General features: G+C 41.8%; 1 protein-coding gene across 3 annotated transcripts; it reads left to right on the top strand.

The window, feature by feature from the left end:
- Positions 1 to 18685, top strand: LOC109520660 (DNA repair protein XRCC4). Of its 3 annotated transcripts, none has more exons than XM_019878024.1 (8): positions 4 to 120; positions 2966 to 3124; positions 4894 to 5096; positions 12766 to 12932; positions 13362 to 13514; positions 15143 to 15243; positions 16960 to 17095; positions 18074 to 18685. In XM_019878024.1, the coding sequence occupies exons 2-7, from the start codon at positions 2986 to 2988 to the stop codon at positions 17085 to 17087; spliced, it is 891 nt and encodes a 296-aa protein (XP_019733583.1). In that variant the 5' UTR covers positions 4 to 120; positions 2966 to 2985; the 3' UTR covers positions 17088 to 17095; positions 18074 to 18685. The 3 variants fall into 3 exon arrangements, with proteins under 3 accessions (XP_019733585.1, XP_019733583.1, XP_019733584.1); XM_019878025.1 differs by having other exon boundaries at positions 18272 to 18685; XM_019878026.1 differs by lacking the exons at positions 15143 to 15243; positions 16960 to 17095; positions 18074 to 18685 and adding an exon at positions 13735 to 13860 and having other exon boundaries at positions 1 to 120.
- Positions 18686 to 21812: the final 3127 nt, after the last annotated feature.

A 21812-nucleotide genomic window follows, 5' to 3' on the forward strand; every position in this document is an offset into this window, starting at 1 on the left:
GGTGCTGATTGGCTGACGAAACAAGGGTCGAAAGTGACAGCTTGAACAGGAAAACAACTCAAAACAAAACATTTCATTTTCATACAGCCTCCGTTCGAACATCGCAGTGTCCTAATAACAGTAAGTATTTTGAATTTGGTTTTAAGTGTAGCATAAAGCGCACACATTTTGTTTGATCATCAAATCACTGTTCAGTGGCATCGGTCCTTTCAAATAAAAATGACACGTACATTTTTTTAGTACTGTACAGCACTGCCACATAATTTTGGCTTTTCCAGTGTTGGCAAAATGTTTGCAAAGTAGTTACCGCAGAAAGCATTTTAATGGTTGAGGTTTACAGAGGAAGAACAAGGAGATTTTTTTTCTCCCCATTTTGTGTAGTTGCTATGTCAATGCTTCAAAGACTTTGGAAAAATGTAGACTTGTAATCATTTTCATTACTTGGCCGGAAGAAATTGAATTTTTTTTTAACCTGCACACAAAATACAGTACTTCTTTTGACTCAGTGCCCATACTGAGAAAGAAAAACGACATCACTGGACACAGTTTAGCTGAAAGCTAAATTCTTAAAGTATAATCAGGAGTGAATGGATGGGGAATATCTTTCTTCTCCAAATGTGTTGTATTATGATTAATCAATCAATTAGTTGATCAATCAATCAATCAATCAATCAATCATTCAAAGCTCCTGAAAGTAACAAAGTTCTGCAACATTGCAAAGCACAACTAAAAAAAAAAAAACACATTGCTGAATTAGTACATCTCTGACAATGTGAGTTAACGTTTTGCATTGTCTTTTTCAAGACACAATTTCATACACCTCTTCTATTGGATGTCATCAGTTTTTGCAAATGTATCTGAAAAAATGACTTGTGAGTTGCTTGGCTTTTGTTAGATTTACAACAAAGTACACAAGCATCACATCTTACGAGTGAAACACAAGCTCCCATATTAATTTAACACCCAGCGTGTTAGCAGCCACAAAGAGAAAGTTCAGTGAAAGGACAGCTTAATTGTCACCCCCCTTTATTTGCACTCTGTGCTTCATCTAAAGCATGGAATTCGACAAAATTGGATACTTTATTTGAAACGTTCCCGGCAAACAATCATTGTTTGATTAGTACTTTGCGTACCTTGCGTTTTATTCTGTTTTTAGGCCGTGAAGACAACAAAAGACAATTGTTGCAGGATGAAGGGGGTCAAAGGCCATTAGTCAAAACTGTAGGAGAGCTATTGTCGATGATTTAAATACTCTCTGTTTTCATGTGCGCTGGTGCAGGACGTGAACAGACTTCAGGATCCACTCTGAGGGGTTTTGTGCAACTCGCCAGCCATTCCTCACAGACAGCTTTTTTTTTTTTTTTTTACTTGGAGTTCCCTTCTGTCATCACCACAGGGTCATCGTCCCCGCACACCAGATGTTACAGTAACTAATGACTAGCTGGGCTCCATTTATGAGGTTAAAGTTGAACCCTTCTTCTCCCTCATCTCATTCGGTCCCTTCCTCTAGCCGCACCCCTTCTTGAAGCACAACGGTTCAATTTAAATCTGTCATTTTTAGTACGGCTCAGTATGTCTGTGTGACGAGAGCGAAAAGTAAAATGAAGGGTGTTGACGAGTCATAAGTTATTGCAAGGTGTCTAAAAGGACTCAGAGACAACTAGCAACTCGGCTAACTGGCAATTTAGCCGCTCTTTTCCCCCTTCAGTTCCAATTTCTTTGCCCTGTATTTAAGAAAGGAGGATGTCGGATCACTCCCACTTCCACTGGAAGCACTAATCGCCTATTCTAGCCTGGACGTCCGCAATCAAGTAAAAGTTTTCAAATTATTTCACAGGAAAACAATGATGTGGCCAATAAACTAAATGGACTGATTTCATCTGATGTCGCACCAGAAGTTGTCACGTTACTAAATGTTATGTGCACAGTACTGTACTCACATCCCCTGCTTCAATGACAAAATGATGATTTGGCAATTTGAGGTAATCAGAGCTTTGCTTGTTGTGGTCTAAGCTGTGAGCCGATTCATTTCTTGTAAAATACAGACGTAATTAAGAGTAATGTTGTTTTAATGATAGCATTTCAGACTCATATGCGATGACATCTGTCAGTGGCAAAGGTTTTGCTCTCAAATTAGACAAACGTGAAGGCAATTTTGCAAATGCCATTTTGAGATTAACTAGAGGTGCATAAATCACATAGGCCTCCATTAAAGCAGACTGAAAGTGTCTTTTTTTTTCTTCAAAATAAATCATTTGCAACCATTTGCAAAACATCTGCTTTTACTTAAGAAAATAAACTTTTTTTCTGATTATTCTGACGGATTTGTTGGATCAAACCGAACACTGAATCATGATTACATTTGTGCATTTTCTGCCCTGTTTTTCAATAAAGGTATGGCAATTAAAACATGTTTTAAAAAAAAATCCGATTCATCGTTTGATCGACAACCCAATCGACAAACCAATCGATAGATTAATCCATTATTGGAATAACCTTAATTTGCAGGCCAACCATCCAACATGGCAGTAGAACCATGTCGTAGTTATTCTTTAAGTGCAAGCTTCACAAATAAAGATTGTCAATCCAATTAAATCAACTATCAAGAGGTCCTTATGGTAAAACGCTAAACATGAGATTTGCCTTTTTCAACTGAACGAAAGATGCTGAAGATATGGCTTGATTCCAGTTTTCGTCACATGTAATTACTTTGCAAGTGCTCTGGCGGGCCTCACTTCCAACACACAAGCCTGCCCAAACTTAATTACCTCCATGTGGTCCCACTGACTCAAGAAGACCCCTATTGAAATACGGAGGCTTTTATTACGAAATCTGAAAAGAAAACAATGAGGCATTTTGATGTAACTAAAAGATTAATGCCTTAGTTTGCAACATACGACCAAAACAGGGGCCTGTCAGAGTAGCTATTGGGCACCTGAATTTATGTCACACCACTTGTCTGCAGGTGAAGGTGACACGTGCGACATGAGCGGTGAAGTCAGACAGATCGCTGTGGCCACAGACCCGAGGATCCCTTATTTCCTGCGAGTTGACTTTGCCGGCAACCTCGGTGCTGGGTTCGCGCTAGCTCTCTCCGATGGCATCTCTGCATGGAATGGAGAAGGTAAATAGACTCTTTTACAACTGCAGATTTAATCTTACAGCGACTGATTTGGCACACAAACTATCAAATCTCCTTTGTTCTAATCCCGTTCCTTTCTTTTTATTAATGTAGCTACAGTGGGCAGAGAATTTGACTACTTTCTTTATGCCGGCCCCCTAAAAAGTTCGCTTTTAATAAAATAATACAGCAGGCCGACTGTATGCAGCACCTCAAAACGTTTTCCTCCCCGATAAGAACAATGTCACTTCATCATGTCCTTCTTCTACAGTTACCGTATTTTCCGCAGTATAAGGCGCACCCAAAAGCATTCAATTTTCTCAAAAGCCAACAGTGCACCTAACAATCCGGTGTGCCTTATTGTATTGTATTGTATTCCCTTAACGTAGCTCCATCTAGTCGATGCATAATGCAACTGCAGCCACTATTGTAGCTTCTATTCTATGCGCCTTACAATGCGGCACACCCTATATATGAAAACAGTTTTAAAATAGGCCGTTCGTCGAAGGTGCACTTTATACTCCGATGCGCCTTATACTGCGGAAAATACGGTAATCGTTTTTTGTTTCTTTTATTTAATTGGCTGTTGGTTTTATGGTGAAACTGTCGCCTGTTTCTTACCTACACACTCCATTTTTGTCAATACATAGTTGTATCTTCTCATGGGACAAAAAATAAAATAAAATTATGTCTAATAAAATTGATATTATATTTTCCAGGGTGTGTTAAATGTGAGAAAATGGCAATAATGGCCGACATTTAGAAACGGTGCCACTAGTACATGTCGTAAATGTGTACGTTTTTAATGGGACCGTGCTGAAAGTGATCAAGAGAGAGCTTGGAACTATCAGGGTTACCACCACCATGTTTGGATATATTCTATCAGAAAAATGTGAAATCAATTAATAATGATCAAGCATAAATAGGACAACCCACTGTTTAATCATAGATTTTTTTTTCTAATCCCCAAACCAGTCGTGTAATCACAAAAATGCACTTTTGCATTTCTTTGAAACATTCAGGATTCATCGTCCATTTATTAATTTCAAACAACGTCTTAATGCAGTTTGAAAACCTCATAATACAACATAATAACTCATGACGAGGATGATGGAAAATCAGTATGTAACGGTTTAAAGCTAGAAGCGCTCCGATTGCTCGATCACCTGCTCAAGCAGTCAACAGACTGGCCCAACTGTTCACCTGCACCTGGCAAAGGCCTGTCCGAATAATATTGTGACTCTTTAACCAGGGCGGCGGGGGGGGCACAAGTGAACCCGTTTTCCCGTCATCCCTTCACTTCTGTACTGCATCTTACAGGTGTATAAAGTTGATGAAACTCCACAAAGGGCCGTCTTTGTACGTGCACGCCTGCGTTGAGGCGCTGCTTGCCTGTTATAAGCACAGCAGTCTACTTTGTGTGGGAGGACACCTGGAAGCATAAGTGCTCCTTGGTTTGCAATTGCTGTCCATCTGCCGGGGCCGACAGGTAGGGATGGGGCCGTGACTGCTCCAGTGTGTGCGCATCTCTCGCTCGCTGTGCATTTGATGTGTTAATTGGGACCCTCGGACATCGCGTGTGCAGCTGGGCAACAGCTGATGACATCCCCCCCTCGGCTTCCCCGCATGCTTCCCTTTGAAGCGCCTTTCGCGTACATTCATGCCTTATGACGTCATTTGTATTGGTAGTTTTGCTTTGCTCCCTGTGCAGTTTCTCACAAGTTTGATTTGGATGACCTTGAGGGGGGGAAAAGTGATTTCTTTCTGTCCAGTTTCAGAAGACGAGGTTAGGAGGAAGGCCAATGAAATGGAGGTCCCGATGGAGAGTTTTGTCGAGGATCTTCATCAAGCGCTGATTGGTGGCGGACGGGCGAGAGGGGGCGGAAGGAGAGCCCGTGACGTAGACATCTATTCTTTTGAGCTCACTCTGGATCGCCGGCAATTCTCTTATCACAAAATTTGTGGCGGCGTCCCGGTAAGGCAGCATTTTGAATATTGCACAATATCAACTCAGCATATTGATATCAAATTGCCTGCCGCATGACAGCACGGCTGCCTCTTCACCAGCAAATATCTGCTGTATGAAATACTTCCGGAATGTATTTCATTCAGGCACTGCACCTTCAAACTCATGACTGCAAATGTTGACGGCATATCGTGATACACGAGGGGAATGTTTTGTACAATAAAGATTATATTGCTCACATCTCATTGAAAAATGATTTGTGATGTGGACACTCCCGCACATCACACTTAATTTAAAAGATGGCTTACAAACCCCTCAAAAGAGCCCCTCCCACTTAAAAAAAAAAAAAAGACCACGGTAAGAAAGCTGTCATCGATGGCTCATTACTTTGCCCTTAAATTCCTCAACATCCTGTGCCTCCCAAGTCAAGCATTGTCCCCCAGGGAGAAATACATGCAATGGCATCGCTCCCAATAGAAAGGAAGTCTTTTTTTTTTTTCTTTTTTACTGGGGGGGCTGTTAAGAAGATAAGGTTTATAGTCTACATTATTGCAGAAATAGAAAAGCCCCCTTTCCCTCCAGGTGGCCTTGGACAAAGGTGCATGATAGAAATCATTCTGTTTGTTGCCAGGAGATTGTGCTCTAATGGGCACGGCTTGTAAATGTTTCGGTAGAAAGGTTTACGGATTCAACTCAAGGTACAGATCGTTTCTAAACGGTCCCGCACTTGAACAGATAATAGCTTCGGTGGTCCCAAACGAGAGGTGTGTTGAGTGAGCTTTCACATGTTGGGGGACCTGTGGGTCCTTCCACTGCTCGTGGTGACAAGCAAATTTGAGTGAGCGCCGGACTTTCAGTGGGCTTTAGTGTTAGTCTTGTCGGGTGCTCGTGCCTTTAGGGTGCAGGTCACCCTGGGTCTGAAGATGTCTGTCTCTGCAGAGGCCACCGCAAGGCAAAAGGTGGGGGTCTAAGGAACACTGTAAAGGATCATAAAACCCTGATTTATGGACAGGACGTTCCTAATCTACCTCTATTTTACACCAGTTGATGAAAGCTTTTTCCCTTGTCACGCCCTCTGGCTTTCTCCATGAGTATAAAACTGTGGCTATGTTCTTTTAATGTGTTTTTTAAAAATTCATATTTAACAATACAGTGCTAATTTATTTTTTGGAAATGTAGGAAAAAAAAGTTTTTTGTGGGGGTGGGACAGATAAATGTCATTTTCATTCATTTCAGTGGATCAAGTTTATTTGGGATTTGAGTGAGCTATAACTGTGGACACGGAATGTAAAAATAAGTTTGGATGTATTATGTGGGTATGATCTAAAAAAATGAAATCATAGAATAATGGGCCTTCACACACATATTTTTTTCTTTCTATTTTGACATTAAGTGGCACAATCACAACCGCACAAACTAATGAGATGAGTGTGGCCTTTTAAAAATTCTCCGATGCATGTCATTGTTGTTGACTGTAATCACCAGGGTGTGCAATATGCGTGGTACATTTTACACACTTTTTTTTTTTTGTATCAAGTGCAAAATAGCATGCCTGTTTAACACCTGTCTTTCACTGCCCTTTTCCAACATGCGAGTGATTAAAAAGTGGAACATATTTTAAGAGCCTGATAATTTGAGGGTACGGTAATCGTGAAATATTCGACAGGTTTCCGTTACAAATAGAAGAAAGGTGGGTTGGGACAAAACAGGCATTGAACTTGACCTGACGATAATATTTTATGGATATGAGCCCAGAAGTGGTAATGGTGAATGTAATTTCGGTGTTTGTGGTGAAACTGCTACTAAGCAGGTGTTTTACGTTGTTGAGTCATACATGATCTCCTCCTCTACACATTTTTGAAAACCAATCTGTCATTAGGGGAAGAGTGAATATGTCACAGAAGGCCTTTCCCACAGAGAAGAGTCTTTTTTTTTTTTTAAACTCAACCTGCCATATTTGAATGATTAAAAAAATACCAGGTATATAAAATGAGTTTTGTAAATCGCAAAATGTCAGCGATTGTCTCTGCTCTCCAATGCTGTGAGTGTGTCGGCCAGATGCGTGAAATCATGGCTCGCCGAAAAGTGAATGCCACTTTGTCGAGGAACTTGATGATGCCAACAGCTTTGAGCTGTGAAAACGTACCCACCGGGCCATTGCGAGTCTTACCACGCCGCAGTGAGAGGCGCTAGCCACCAAATAGCTCACAAGCTCACAGGCACTCTTTCCGATGGGTGGGTGTAGGCATTGCAACTAGTTTGTGTGCAAGCAAAGACAAAATTAAAGCTTCCAATATAATTTTTCCAGTTTTTATTGTACATGTTCCTCGCTCAATGACTGTGGGAACATCCCTGTTATCAGGAATGGGACGGCGCCTCCCGCCCCTGCTTCCTGCTCTTTATCTAGCTCCACGCCTCCTGACGGTGCTAATGTCTGCTCCATGCCCACACTTCCTGTCCTGAGCTCACTTTCTACTTTATTCTGTCATCATGCCACTCAGTGTTATCACAGCCACGTTCCTGCTTACTTGGAGATGATGCTGAAAAACCCGCAGATACCGTTTGGGTTGTATTTGTCCAGTTTTGACATTTGACAGCAACAAACATACCCTAAATGTTATAATTTTCCCACACTGAAATTTGATGACTTTTCCTAAAGTGATCCGAATACACACTTGCAGTGGGGTGCCACAAAGTTTGAGCATACGAAGGCAAATGTGATGTTTTTTTTTTTTTTAAATCATTCATCATTTGGTGTGAAAAGAAGAAAAGTGGTTAGCAAACCGGTTTAGATTGAGACAGGACATTCGCGTTTTGCTCCGGTTAGGGCGAATGAAATGTTCCGCTGATCACAGCAAAGCTCACTGTGAACTCAGAAGGAATCTCACACGCCTTCTTTGCTGAGTGAGAGCTACTTCAGTTCGAAAGATTGGTAACATTACCTTCATAAATCACCACAGTGCAGTTGAATGTGACTAAAATCCATGGCACTCTCATTTTCCACCCACCCCAGCAACCTGAGCCCCCGTTAGCCTAACCTTCATTATTATTGTTGTTTGGGGGCTAGCAACCAAGGAAATACATCGTCGTATTTTCAACCTCTCCAACTGACGGGGGCAGTGTTATATACGTTTAACACAGCAATAAAACAATGCATCCTACCTGTGAAAGGTAATCCCACGCCACACATTTACGAACGTTTGGTGATTTATGCAACGTCAATCAGCTCAGTGATGTAGCACCTTTGCTGTCACCTTGACGAATGACTGCCACAAAATGGCGGACACCACGACGCACTGTATGATCTGGCCAACCTGTGCAGCTTCCATAATCTGTCTATATACAGTACGGTAATTTGTGTGCATGGGAAATGAACGGGGACTAAACACACCCGAGTCCCACTACATCTTAGTGAAGAGTGTTTCAATTTTTTTTTTTTTTTCGTATTTGTATGCTCTGACCCCTATGGTATGTGGTGTTAAGTCCGCGTGTTGGTTGTTATGACAAGCAAAGTATCTTTTACATCCATACGTCCACCCCTTCTGCCCTTGTTTGACCTCAAGCTCTGCCTTTAGCTGTCTGGAGACACACAAAAACAAACAGCGGACCACACATCCGACCAGGTTGTAATTTGAAGTAACGAACCCAGCATTTACTTTCAAGACATCTTGCTCAATGTCACATTTAGCGCCGGCCATAACGGGTACGATTGGGCAGTCGCGAGATCAAATGCAAGAAATGTATCACAAAATGACATTTTGAACACGTTGCTGAGGTGTACTTAACTCGTGTTCTCTGCGCGTGTTTGTACAAGTTCAAAGAAAGACATAAGCGTTTGTTTTTTTTCTTTACCTTTTGTCTTGGATTGCTTCAAAACTCATGCCGATTCTAGAGAATCTTCATTGTGGGATAGAATACAAAAAGAAATGGCATCTTTAAACCTCAGTTAGACCTCCCACACCTTAGTCGAGGCAGGCTGACCTTTAACGTTATCGCTTTGTCTCAGGGGAGAAGCCGACGCTCAAGAAAATAAATACGAGTATTCTGGGATCCCTTTCTTCTTCCCGCAAAGGCCTATGATCAATAACAAACAAATTCCATCTTCCTCAGCAGGTCTTGGTTTTACCTTTTAAATATATCTCTCGTTTAGTCCATTCTTCCTCTGTTAGGGTGCATCAATCTAAGTTTGCGGGATAAACTTAGAGAACCAAACACAGAGGTTTAAAATTTACCGCACACTTATAGATCGATGTGTCGGTTCACCCTCATATTTCAGATTTTTGACTTAAGTCTGGTCAGTGTTATGACCAAAAAGACTTCTGGACACGTCGTAGTAGAATCGATTTGTCGAAGCACTCTTTACTCTCGGCAACCTTTCAGCTGGTCAAGCACACTTCAGTGTATGGAATCGACCCTACATTAGACAAAAAAGAATGCTCTGTTTTGATTGACTCTGTCAGAAAGGTATTAATTTAACAAAATGTTTATTCTTGTGGTTGTAGTTTGCGGTGGTGCGAATCTGTGCCGTATCATACCGAGAGTTCTTTCTACAACGATCTGTTGCGTGTAGCTAATTCTAAGAAAAACCTCTCAGCTTGAAATGGCAGCACTGAGATTTTGGATCGGGAAATCTCGCTACATCGCAATCGCGGTTCCATTTATTTCAACGCTGAACATTACAGTGTACTTTACTTGTCTCTAAATTGACGGACAGCAGCCAGTTCTGGAGCGGATTCATGGCAGGTAATTGCGGAGATGAAAGAATTTCGAGATGCTATTATTTTAGATGCCTATTTGCTTTGCACTCGTGCTGTGCAGCATTTAGTGTATGAAAACTGAGACATGAGTACAGCCTTGGTGTCTTCAATCAATCCTTCCTCTTACTGGGCTTCCATGAACCAAAGACTCATCGTTTGATAGTATTAGTGGAACATCAACAAGTCTTAGTCACAACTCGGTGTCACACAAATTTCCCCCCGGAGAGGCTGCGCTGGATCATTGTGACATTCTTATGTTGCCTCTGACTTTTATGAGTTTCTCTGAGCATCCTTCTTCTTAGATCTCGGGTGGTCTTCCCATGTGTTGTTTCCACTAACAATACCTATTTATTTATTTATTTGGTAACCTCAATTGTAAAATTGCCGATGCCCTCGTTGGATTCAGGCTAGGCAGCCACCGCGGTAATAGCTATGAAAGAAAAGTGGGGACTGGGGAGATTTGATACAGGGCTCTATGACTTTATTGTGAATTTGGACTGACCCGAACAATCGCCGACTCCATTTAATTTGAGTCGGGAACAGATTTACAGGATGGCCCACTTTGTTCAGTGTGGTCAAATATGGTCGTTTGTAGCCATTAATGCATAATTGATTATACAGTATTTGTGTTTCTGATTTATCATAGAGTGCGATTGTTGTATTGTGTGGCCTCTAAGGAGAATGCAATTTGTACTCTGCTTTATACATTTTTTTTTTCTCCACACACCACAGAGAAAGCGAGACCACACACATGCAGGCATGCAGGGAGAAATGTCAGCATGAGGGGGTTCGCAAGTGGCGACTTAACACCTGAGCTGAGTTTCGGGGAGGGGGGTTCAGCACCCGGGGTGCAACCCCACAGTAGTCAGGATGCGGCCTACTGTGCTTTAGATGAGAACAGCCTACATGCTCCGATTGTCACAAACCACTTTTATAGAAGCTAAGAGCAGTAAAACAATGAATTGTTCAGAAGTGAAAACATATGTGGTTAGTCAAATGTTAAGACACGCCTGCCTGCATGTTCAAGAGCCTTTGACAGCTTCTGATTGAGAAACCAAGGATGAAGCTGACAAATCATCAAATCATCCTTTGGAGATGACCACTACCTGAAGACTGAGAATCTCCATGTACAAAAATTAATATACTGTAGTCAAATGCACAGCCTTTTATGAGCCAAGGCGCGCGCGCACACACACATACATACACTTGTTGAGAACCGCGGCTTTAAAAGGTTTATGATGACAGAATAATTTGAGTGGGTGTGGCAGCTATGAAAAGAAAATGCTGATGGAAATAAAATCTGATGGGAAAGTGGACAGATTAAGGCAGACTTGTTTTAAAATGACATGAGTGAGCAAAGTGCGTGTTTGTTGGTGACGTTTTCAGCAGTGGAAAGGAAAACAGCTGTGTGACTTGCCAGGGCAAAATCGGCCCTGGAGAAAAATGACAAGTATTTCATGAGTGCTTTTGATGATGGCATCTTTGTTATTGTCGGTCTGAAAGTTTTGACACAGCCTAGTTAAGATTTAGCACTTCCATCACCTTCTGGTTTCCCAGTGGATCGAGACCTGCACTTCGGTGTGTTTTTTATTTTTATTTTTTAGTGGACATTGTCTGCCCTTGCAGGAAAACGGAAATCCGGAGCATGACCTCCAAGGCACAAACAGTAGTTTGCCGGTTCGTTGAAGTGACAACTTTTTTGAGAAGGTGACGCTCATTTTATTGGAATAAAAATTGACTGTGCTGAGAAGCTCAATGAAGAAAATGTATCAGTCACAAAAAAAAAAAAAAAAGCCAAATGAAATCTTTTTTTCAGAACAACAAATCTGTTTGTGTCTCTTGTGAAATCTTGAACAAGAAGCCAAAAGAGAGAAAACTGACTTCTCCCTTGTTCATCTGGTTGGCTATGAATCTCCCCCCCTGTATTTCTTCCAGACGGACAAAAACACCTCATCATCCCATAAAGTCTAGAGAAACCCTGATGTCATGGTGTGTTGCACCTTCGCACTGCAGAACATCTTGGGGTGGCACACAAGTGCAAATGTTTGCTGAAACTCAAATGCACATTTTGGAATCTAACGGAGTGCTGTTTATTCTTTCACCATGACACTTATGCTCTGTTTTGATAATTTCCTCTACTTTGGCCAAAAAGCACCGTCAACTGGCAGTCTTACTTTAGAGGGTCTTCTTTTTCTTTTTTTTTTATTTCCCAAACAGACTTCATCCGTGCAGTCTACTGCTGTATTTGTATTACATCAGTGTTCAGAATTAGATCCTCCCACATCGCTGAGTAAGGCCCGCCGCACACCGAGCGACTGCAGTCCCACAGCTGAACTTGGATAATCACAAACAAATTATACTTGGCGACTCAACCCTTTTCTACTCACCAACCTGCCGCAACAGGAACAAACTTTTGATCAGAAAACCGCATGTTGAGACACCGCATTTTATCTAACCATGAACATCATAAGTCGATGAAAAAGAGACTTGCCACGCCCCCTGTTGATACATGACAATAATACAGAAACAGGAAAAAAGAAGACTATGGTTATTTAACAGGCTGTTGACATTCCTTTTTGGCAACAGAGACTCTCCACACTTCGCTCATTAGCCACAAATACATATGAAATTATAAATATAGATAAACACAGTACACATATTGTATTGGTACAGTTTGACATGGCCGGCCGGATCTTGCTTGATACCTGGAAAGCTAATTTCTGTTGTGAAAGATCATGTGATGCAACACCGGATTTTTGATTGACAAGAGTAGTTAGAGACAATCGGCCACTCATGAAAACTAGTATCCTGCAAATTGCGCAAGAGTTTTCCTCAGAGTGACGGGCCGATGTCCTCGTGTTGACTTTCCCCCCTACGGTACTGTGTTTGAAAACTTTTTTTTTTCCTCCTCCCATTTTCAGGTGCACTTGGGCTCTTTGAAGCTTCAGCCTGCTCCCCACCCATCCGCGCTGACCCGGGAGTTGATTGGCCAGTCGCTTAAGCGCAACTCTCACCTGATGAAAGAAAACTCGCTGCTGTCGGAGGAGAACCGTAAACTGAAAGAGGATCATGCGCACATCCTTCAAGAGTAAGTTTGAGGAGGTTTTTCTTTTGCCTTCAAATCTGAAAGAAATGACGGCCGAAAAATGTCAACCCTCCTGCCAGAATAGTAACACTGAGTTTGTTTACCGTTAGAACCGTTTGCTCCTGTTGATTTTTCGTGCTCACTGCCAGCTGTTTTCATGCACAGCAGTCAACTGTTATGACATCATCACCGGTCGCCCCTATGAGTAGTGACGGTTACACCCAGAGCTCCAAACGAGGCTTCTTGTGATTTCTGGTAACTGGTGCATGGCTGGTGCAAGGTTTTTGTCGAGTTGTTGTTTTTTTTTTTCTCGGTTAATTTACATAGGCAACATAATTCTTCCGAGCAAATGACTCAAAAACTTTTTTTTTTTCAAAATATGTTATGTATACATCTGTACGAACACTTGAACCTTGGTCTCTTTGTCACTAGGCTCGAACATCAGGTTCAGGATAAGGAAACAATGACAAGGGACCTATATGCCCGTTTTGTTCTGGTGCTCAATGAGAAGAAGGCCAAGATCAGAAGCCTCCAGGATGCTCTGAGTCAGCTCCCGCCGACAGCCTCCGTTCAGAAGAAGCAAAGGTCAGCCGCTGATAATATGACTTCAACTGATTCTTAACATACGTGATGTATCAGAAAAGTACCAGGACTGGTGTCACAAAAGCTATATTTCAAACCCAAATGAGTTTTCATCTTCAGTCCCGGAGCATCTAAAAGTTCCTGGTCCGACTGTGCTGCAACCTCACTACTCACCCAGCGGGGTTCCATGCGATTTTTTTTTTCTTATTTCCCAAGCTCAAAGGGATCAACAAGGGGAGCCGTTTTAAAGATATGAGATGACATCAAGATGGCTGTAATGACGGAGTTGTGGACGATCCCGGAAGACTCCTTCCAGCCTCCGTTGAAAGCATGCCAAAGAAGGCTGGGAGAGTGCGTTAGACCCCTTCGAAGGGGAAAACTTTATGTATGTAGTTTGGATCTAAAACATATGTTTTGTGACATCAGTCCTGGAGATTCTCTGACACATCTCTTGAACAGATTGCTGGCATTCTCCTACTGCTGCTGCAAAAAAGAAAACCTGTATACAGCGGTCACTAAAATAATTTGAAACCGAGTAAGTTAAGGAGACCTCAAAACTAATACTGCAAACTAACTTGTGAAAATCAAGTCATGATTCTCAGTTATGTATTGATTTTTAATGGTCCAACGTCATTATTTACAGTTACAAAGTTGAAGTGACGCTACCATTAACTTGATATTTTATATCTGATCTTTTTTTTTTTCACGCAGTCACTGCTATCAAACGAGGTTGGGGGTTCAGATCTGGGCTCTGGTCTTTTGTGTTCTCTATTTTGTATGTGCCCTTCGATTGGCTGGTGACTGGTTCAGGGTGTACCCCGCCTCTTGCCCAAAGTCAGCTGGCCAAGGCTCGAGCACATCCGACATCCGAATGAGCATAAGCACTATGGAAGATGGATCTGGTACCAACAATTTTGATTAGATGTGTATCTGTCTGTGCAAATTTCTGCTAGACTAGAATCCTTCTCAAAATGATTCCCTGTAGGCAAATTTATATATAAATGTTTTCGAAAGCATTTGTCTACAAACCTTAAGTTGTAACCACTTGTGTCATGTATTTCCAATATTTCAGCAAAAGGTAAAGAATTTACATGATAGCCAAGATAAATGAAGGGTCTGTTGTAAAAATTGTAAGCAGATAAATGATCTAGGTTGGCAAGGTAGATTTAAGTCCAGTACTTTGAACAGATGGAACAGTATCATAAATTTTGGTCTGTATAATTGTGCTTTCCATTTAAATGATTTATGTTTTAATGTTAATGTATGGAGACTATAATGGAAACTTCAGAATCAGTAAGAACCACTTGGACACTCTTATTATCTAAGCAACACCAAAATGATGTCAAATCAGCATAAGCCACACTTCAAAAGTTTTTTTTTTTGTAGTTTTTGCTACCACTGTTGAAGAGTAGCGTAATGATTGGAAGACTTTACTCTCAGTCTGCCCGGCTTCCCCACCTTTTTTAATAGTTCATAAAATGAAATAATGAAAGATAATTGCTTTCTGCCTCGGCCAACTCAAGTGTGGTTGGTACTGTAATTTTAAGCATATTCAGTTATCAGCCGCACACATTTATCCCGACATAATGCAGACATTACTTTTGTTTTGTTTTGTTGTTTTGTTTTTTAAGAGAAAATGACACCTCTTCGGGTGAATACGACAGCCCAGACAGAAGAGTGGAGACAATTCACGACAGCCATCCATCACTGGAACCAACCATCATTACCACAGGTTTGTGTTTTATCAGACAAAAATGAAAAGTCCAAGAAAATGCAATCGAGGAGGTTTAAACGAGAATTGTGAGCGTAGCAACGGGAACCGCTGCTTGCTCAATTTTTATTTGCTTTCTGTTGTAAGCCAACATTTGACTTACAGTGCGATCTGGCTTCAGCTGGACAAATGAGGGCCACGCTCACGGATCCGCTTTTTGATTTATTGAACGGGACGAGAAGCCAAAGAGACAAGGAGAAAATCCGAGCACACAATAAGCGTGAAGCAGGTGTTAGTCGCTGGAGTCAGAGCTGCTGACGTAAGTCACAAGACGCACTTCCGCACACGGATACTTGACTGGACTACTGTGTCGTATCGCGAGGCTTGCCCCTTGCTATAGATGTCATCGTCTGTCAACGACAACAACGGTGGTCCAACACATGCGCATTTACTTAATTTTGCTGTTTGCCGAGTAGCTAATAAGTCGCTTTATTGCTTCTAATGATTAGCCACAATCTGGCTCAGTCAGTTATGATGCAGACTGTGAGTGAAACTTTGAATTTTGGGCCACTTTGAGTGAGTGCATTTAACCTGCCCATAAAGTTCACAGTTGAAAGTAACTTACCTGCGCAAGCATAAAAAATAAAATAAAATAAAGCACACAACAAACAAAGGGTGTAGCCCCTGGTAGCTAAGTTCTGGGAAACACTTCATCTCCGTGAGTCAAACTGTGAATTCCGTTCGACCGTGATTGCTTCAACCCAGCCAACTGCGAGGTGGTCTCCTACTCCCTGCGTCACACAGCAGGCGTGATGTCAAATCCCAGCAACGAACCGACGATGGAGTCTGCAGGGATCGCCCTCCCCATCGCTTACAAACTGCATCATGATGACACAAGTCGATCCACCCGCCACACCTCGACCCTCCTGCCAAGTGCATGAATTTCCCGTTCACTTCAAGCACGTCAAGCGAATATTACTCACCGCTAATTTATCAATGAACTTTTCCTACTACTCCGTGTCATTACCCAGATATTTTAAGACTAAGCAATTGCAAAGTTTCTGGCCGCAAAAACTTACGAAAAAGAAGGATCCTAGTCGACAGTCAGTGATCATGATGTCTTGTTGTCTTTAAATCTAAAACAAAAAAAAAAAAAAAAAGAACTGCAAAGAAAACACTGATGACTAATTATTTTTTTCTTTTTACTAATTCTTTGTTATACGAGTACTTAATTTGCATTTAGCAATCGTTCCCAACTTTACATAGTAGGCTATACATTTTAACCCCTTTGGACATACTCCGCCTTTTTTGCCCTCGGCTGTGTTTACATATTAGCGAGTCCTGATAAAGCAACAAAAGGACAAAAAAAAGTGGGTGGCTGAATTGAAAACAAAAGATGAAACACAGCCTCCGGCTTCAGCATCTGATAAGGGCAACATAGGAAACAAATCGCTCGCAGCGAGGTGCCTCCAGATAAAAGAGACAAAAGATGCAAGTCAGATAATGGTTGGGAGGTGCGGTGGGGGACGCGGCGGTGCTAATGGATACCATTCACTTAAAGTGAATATTTAAACGGTTTTGGCATTTTGCTCAGAAGTAGTCAATAATTTAAAAAAAACAAACAAAAAAAAAACATTGTGAAGCAGCAGAAACATTTGAGCCTGTCGTGTACGTTTTACCAATTTGTGAGTGATTAATGACGCCGCCTCTAAATACGGGATGTATTTCTTTATGCAGGGCATAATCAGGTCAGCCAGGGTTTCTCTTTGGACCACACCGTTTCTCTTGATGAGAATGCTCAAGCCAGATGGAAAGTAACGGAAACACTTGCCGACCAGAGACCGGGAACTTCTAAAATGGAATGAAATCACAGGTTTGTCAGACAACCGTAGGAAAAAAAAAAAAAGGTCATTTTTTTTCACACTGTCTTTAAAGTTCTGAACTGAATTTGAAATACATTTTGCTTGGTTGCATATTTCTGCAAATGCATCTGACAAGCAATGTCAGTATGTTGAATCACAGTATGACACTTACCGATGCGACTGACTTCACTTAGCACTCGCCTTGAGCGTGTCTGCCATAATCCGTGATGAAAACAGATTTAGCGATGTGAAATTGTTCTTTCCGAACAAGAAAAACATAAAGTGGAGTTACGAAAGGCACCCCCCCCATGTGCGGATTCCGCCATCCTTTCCAGTCTGTCATTGAACCACATTTGCACTTCGCATGGATTAACCCTCAAATGTGGCCATTGCCTGTCAAATTTGGCTTTCTGCGCATTCTCCCATCAACTTAAGCAGCTACTCCTTACTTGCTACGGTGCCCCTGTGTAAGTGAAACATCATATTGCGCTTCGTGTTTCAATTCAGTTTCAACTAAGTTGTCACATGTTGAGAACAACTTCCAGAATATAAACAATGATGGTGAGTGGGAGGTGGTGCACTCATCACCTTCAACTGAAGTTCAAAACACCTTCCAACAGAGCTCCCAAAAGTCAATCAGAAGAGCCAGTAGGGAGCTAATAACCGGTTCGCTTTTGGCAAGTAATGGAATACCGTTTTGATATGTGCCGTGCATCCAAGAGCTCACATATGGAACATTTCTGAAAAGTGTAATAAAATATTACTTTTTTTTTGTTTAGTTTTTTTCTTGTGTGCGTTCAAGTTTTTGCTACAAAACCTTGAGCTCGGTAGCTTTCAGGAAAATATAAATTGGATTTTCATATCTTCACCCGTTGCACAGGTAACGTAAAACGCTACACACTTATGAAACATCCTGTACATCTCCAAAATGGAATATCAAATTTTGTGCAAAATGATTCAATTTCTTCGCTCCGTTGCTTCTCCCTTAGTGAGACGACATCTGGGAATCAGCATGGACATGAACCAACACAGTTGGGACCAACTAGCGCCCTATGGTGCAGTGTTGCAAGCTTCTTTTGCCCTCCCCCTCTTCTAATCCTCAAGGGGCTTCTCAAATTTGATCCAAGATGGCTTCTCTTATTATTAAAAAACAATTTAACATCTGGATTGTTTTAATTGTGCCTCAGCCTGCGTGTAGACACCAAGTGGTGCCGTAAAGCATGTGTCACTGATCATATGATAAAGAGGAACCGAGCACTCCCCCCCCCCCCTCCGAGCTCTCCAGGGAATGGATGGCGTTGCCACTAATGACTTGGAGAACGCGTTTGAGACTACACCACGAGCATGGAAGTAATTTTTCAACAGTTGGACATTGCCTCAAACTCGGGAGCCTTGGCTCTGGGTGAGATCGACGACAGAGCAACATCTTGCGCGGGCTACACCCAGAAAACAGAGTCTCATCACCAGGCAACCGCTTGTTACTTTGTTGCCGCTTATTCATCATACTGAACTGAGATTTCACTTCATTTCCCCCCCCCCCCCTACTATGTTGAAGTGAAACATATGCCATATGCCTTCAATAAAAAGACAAAAGAAAAGAAGACATTTGTTATCCATCCCTTGTTGAGAGGGTTTCGATCAGGGGATGTCATCAATCTTTGTCGACGGTGGGCCTGTGAGGCGCTTTGAGACTATTTTGTACGGAAGCACCGAACTGCCAATGTGCAGACATTTTTTTTTTTTAAACTGGAAAACATGTTTGTACATATTTCAATACATTTGAAGGTAGTTGCAAATATGTTTGAAAGTCCTTGCAAATAAGTTTGAGCATAGGCAAAAGGATGCAAACGTAGCATTTTTTTCCCTCCATAATGCCACGGGGCATCTCCTTGTGCGTGTGCAAGTAAAGTTTACTTTCATGATACGGTTTTCAGTAAATTATTTCCTGTAAGTGGCACGCTTTGTGGCTTCATACACAGAGAATATCGTATATAGACAAGTTACGGCCCATAAACAGCTTGAGGTCCGTTCGGTTTGCACAATGCCGTTCTATCCCAATGGCACACGGGACAGCTCCATGACGTGGGAATGGTCTGCTTCTCGTTATCGACCCATTTTCTTGGGCCCTTCTCACTCACTTCCTCTCTGTTTGTTCCTTTGCCATTCTTTCAAGTCGAAGCGGTTTGCAAAGATGGTGGTGGTCACAGTGATTCAGCTTGCAGGCCTTTTTCAAATAATCACCATAAGAACTTAAGCCGAGTCGTTTTGGTTAGTTGGCTGAGTCACAGTCGCTGGGACCGCTCAGTGGGAGAAAGTACTTAATAAGCTCTGGGTGTATACAGCACTCACTGTCCTAACACATTATTCATTACTAGTTTAGTGAGATCTGAATCTTTTTGCATGTCCAATGCAGACATAAAAAAGGTTACCGGAGGTTCTAATCACATGGCCCTAGAAATCAGTTGCACCATCTGTATTTCATGCTGTTATAGTTTTAGGATCTGAATGGGAGAATCCGTCTCGGCTGTGTGAAAGTTGAAGCACAGTTGTGTTAATATTCTGCTTTGCTGTGTCTGTGGTGAACGGCATCAGTTTTTGAAAAGACATTTCCATTGCCTCAAAATTGACAGCTAATTTCAAGAAAACTCAATGCACTGAAATCGTCATTTCGAAATTCAAGCAGGATTCTTGTCACATCTGTGACAGCAAAAAAAAAAAAAAAAGTGAGTGCTCACAACATTTTCTTTTGGTATTTTCTTACTTTGCACAGGTAAAAAGGGGCGTAATGGTGCATATGTCCTTTGTGCGCCATTGTGGGATGGAATGTAGTCAACTCACAGGCAATCGTAGCGGCTCCCCTAATTTCCACTAAAATCAAGGTGGTCGAATTGACAATGCAGAAGCAGAAATCGACTCGCCTGGGTTTGTGCATGACATTGACACGCGTAAACTGAGTCCATACAGGTAACTTGCAAGATCTCCACTTGCGGATGATGTTGGCTCTGCATGTAACGTGGGCAATTGGAGACCACCGTGCACCCACGACCGCGCGTCCTTGTATGACCCCCCACCCCCACCCATCCCTCTCCAAAATCGCGTTACACAACCTACACCACCAGTTAGATCCGCCTGTAGCTAGTCTCAAATGTAATCTGCTTTTTAGCATCCAATTGCCAGATGCTCTGTAAGGGGGCGTGCCAAGCGAAACGCCCAGCTAAGCATAGCGTGTCAACCAAATTCACAAACTGGCGAAACTTTTCTTGCCCCTGCACGAAAATGAAGATGCACCCATTTTTTTTTACGCAGAGCGCATGGTTATTATTTTAGTTATTTTTGTGGTTTTGAATTTAAAAGGCATTTTGTTTTGAATTGACAGACCACACTAAATGGCCTACTGACTCATTGAAAACAAATAAATTTCAGTTTTACAGAGCCCAACTTCTTTTGAAAAATGTACAATGTACCATCTTTGAGAAATTAGGTTTTATTAAAACTTGTTGTTTTCTATCCATGGTGATACAGTTTCTAATTCAATAGGTTTAAAATGACACAAGAAGCAGAACTAATTATATAGTGTTTTAGCGCATCTCACTACCGTGAATGCTGGATTTGATCGTCACCAAATACATTAAAAACCATGAGGTTTGGAAAAAAAAGATTTCCAAACCTCATGATTACAATGCGACCTTATAAAAAGAACACACTCAAGTTCAAGTCCACTCCGTGAAAATACTGACTGAGATGTAACAACGGCACAATCTGATTGATTTTATCTGTTGATAACAGAGTTTAATAAACGAAATATGAGATTTACCATCAATCAAAAGATTAAGATTTTATCCCCCCCCCCCCAAAAAAAAGTCCATCAGAAATCAGTCTACATTGTACCTTGCTTACATCGCACCACCACTTAATGTAAACACAAAGAACAGGAAAACATATATTGACCTGATTTCGGTTATGTGAGAGCACAGTTAAAATGAGTTCCTGTGCTGCTTACCTCTGTTGGCCTCCAAATAAAGCTTGAGGGATCATCCTCAGTGGTCTGGGCCTCCATGCTGGGCTCCAAAGGATCAAGGTTCACATCTGCCCAGAGGCAACTTCATTTTCTCACAGAATGGATGGCTCACTCGGGTGGGGGGGAACCCCAAAACAAAAACAAAAATTTGTTTGTCCTGCACCTGGAGGATACCATGTGCTACTTACTGTATGGGTCATTACACACGATCAAACACAGATAATAAGAATGTTCACTCTTGAGTGACACTGCGAGACGGGTTTGAATTGAACAATCTGATTATTTGCGGGGTTTTTCAAAGTTTGCAGTGAGAACTGTGCTGCATCATATTCTAATTTATTGCTAACTGTATCGAGCTCTCAGAGTGGTGACGATATTAATCATATAGTGTAAGACATGCTGAACTGTAAATCATGACTTTGGGAAAAATGCGGGTTAAACCCTGAAATGGATGCCGGCCAATCTCAGGGCGCACGTGGACAAACAACTATTGATAAACACACTCACAGTCACACCTCGGGACAATTTAGAACCTCCCATTACCCTATGGTGCATGTTTTTCGAATGTGCAAGAAAACTGGAGTACCCGGACAAAACCCACGCACACACGGGGAGAACATGGAATCTCCACACAGGAAGACCGGAGCACGGAATACAACCCTGGACCTCTGTACTATGAGTCGGACGTGCTAACCAGTCACCCACCGCCC

This window comes from Hippocampus comes, unplaced genomic scaffold (genome assembly GCF_001891065.2).
Source record: "Hippocampus comes isolate QL1 unplaced genomic scaffold, H_comes_QL1_v1.1 scaffold13, whole genome shotgun sequence".
Classification (NCBI taxonomy): Eukaryota; Metazoa; Chordata; class Actinopteri; order Syngnathiformes; family Syngnathidae; genus Hippocampus; species Hippocampus comes.

Excerpts from the sequence above, each read along its gene's own strand:
- LOC109520660 (XM_019878024.1), top strand. The coding sequence starts at position 2,986 with ATGAGCGGTGAAGTCAGACAGATCGCTGTGGCCACAGACCCGAGGATC. Across the intron at positions 5,097-12,765 it reads AAATTTGTGGCGGCGTCCCG|GTGCACTTGGGCTCTTTGAA; the intron begins GTAAGGCAGCAT and ends TCCCATTTTCAG. Across the intron at positions 12,933-13,361 it reads CATGCGCACATCCTTCAAGA|GCTCGAACATCAGGTTCAGG; the intron begins GTAAGTTTGAGG and ends CTTTGTCACTAG.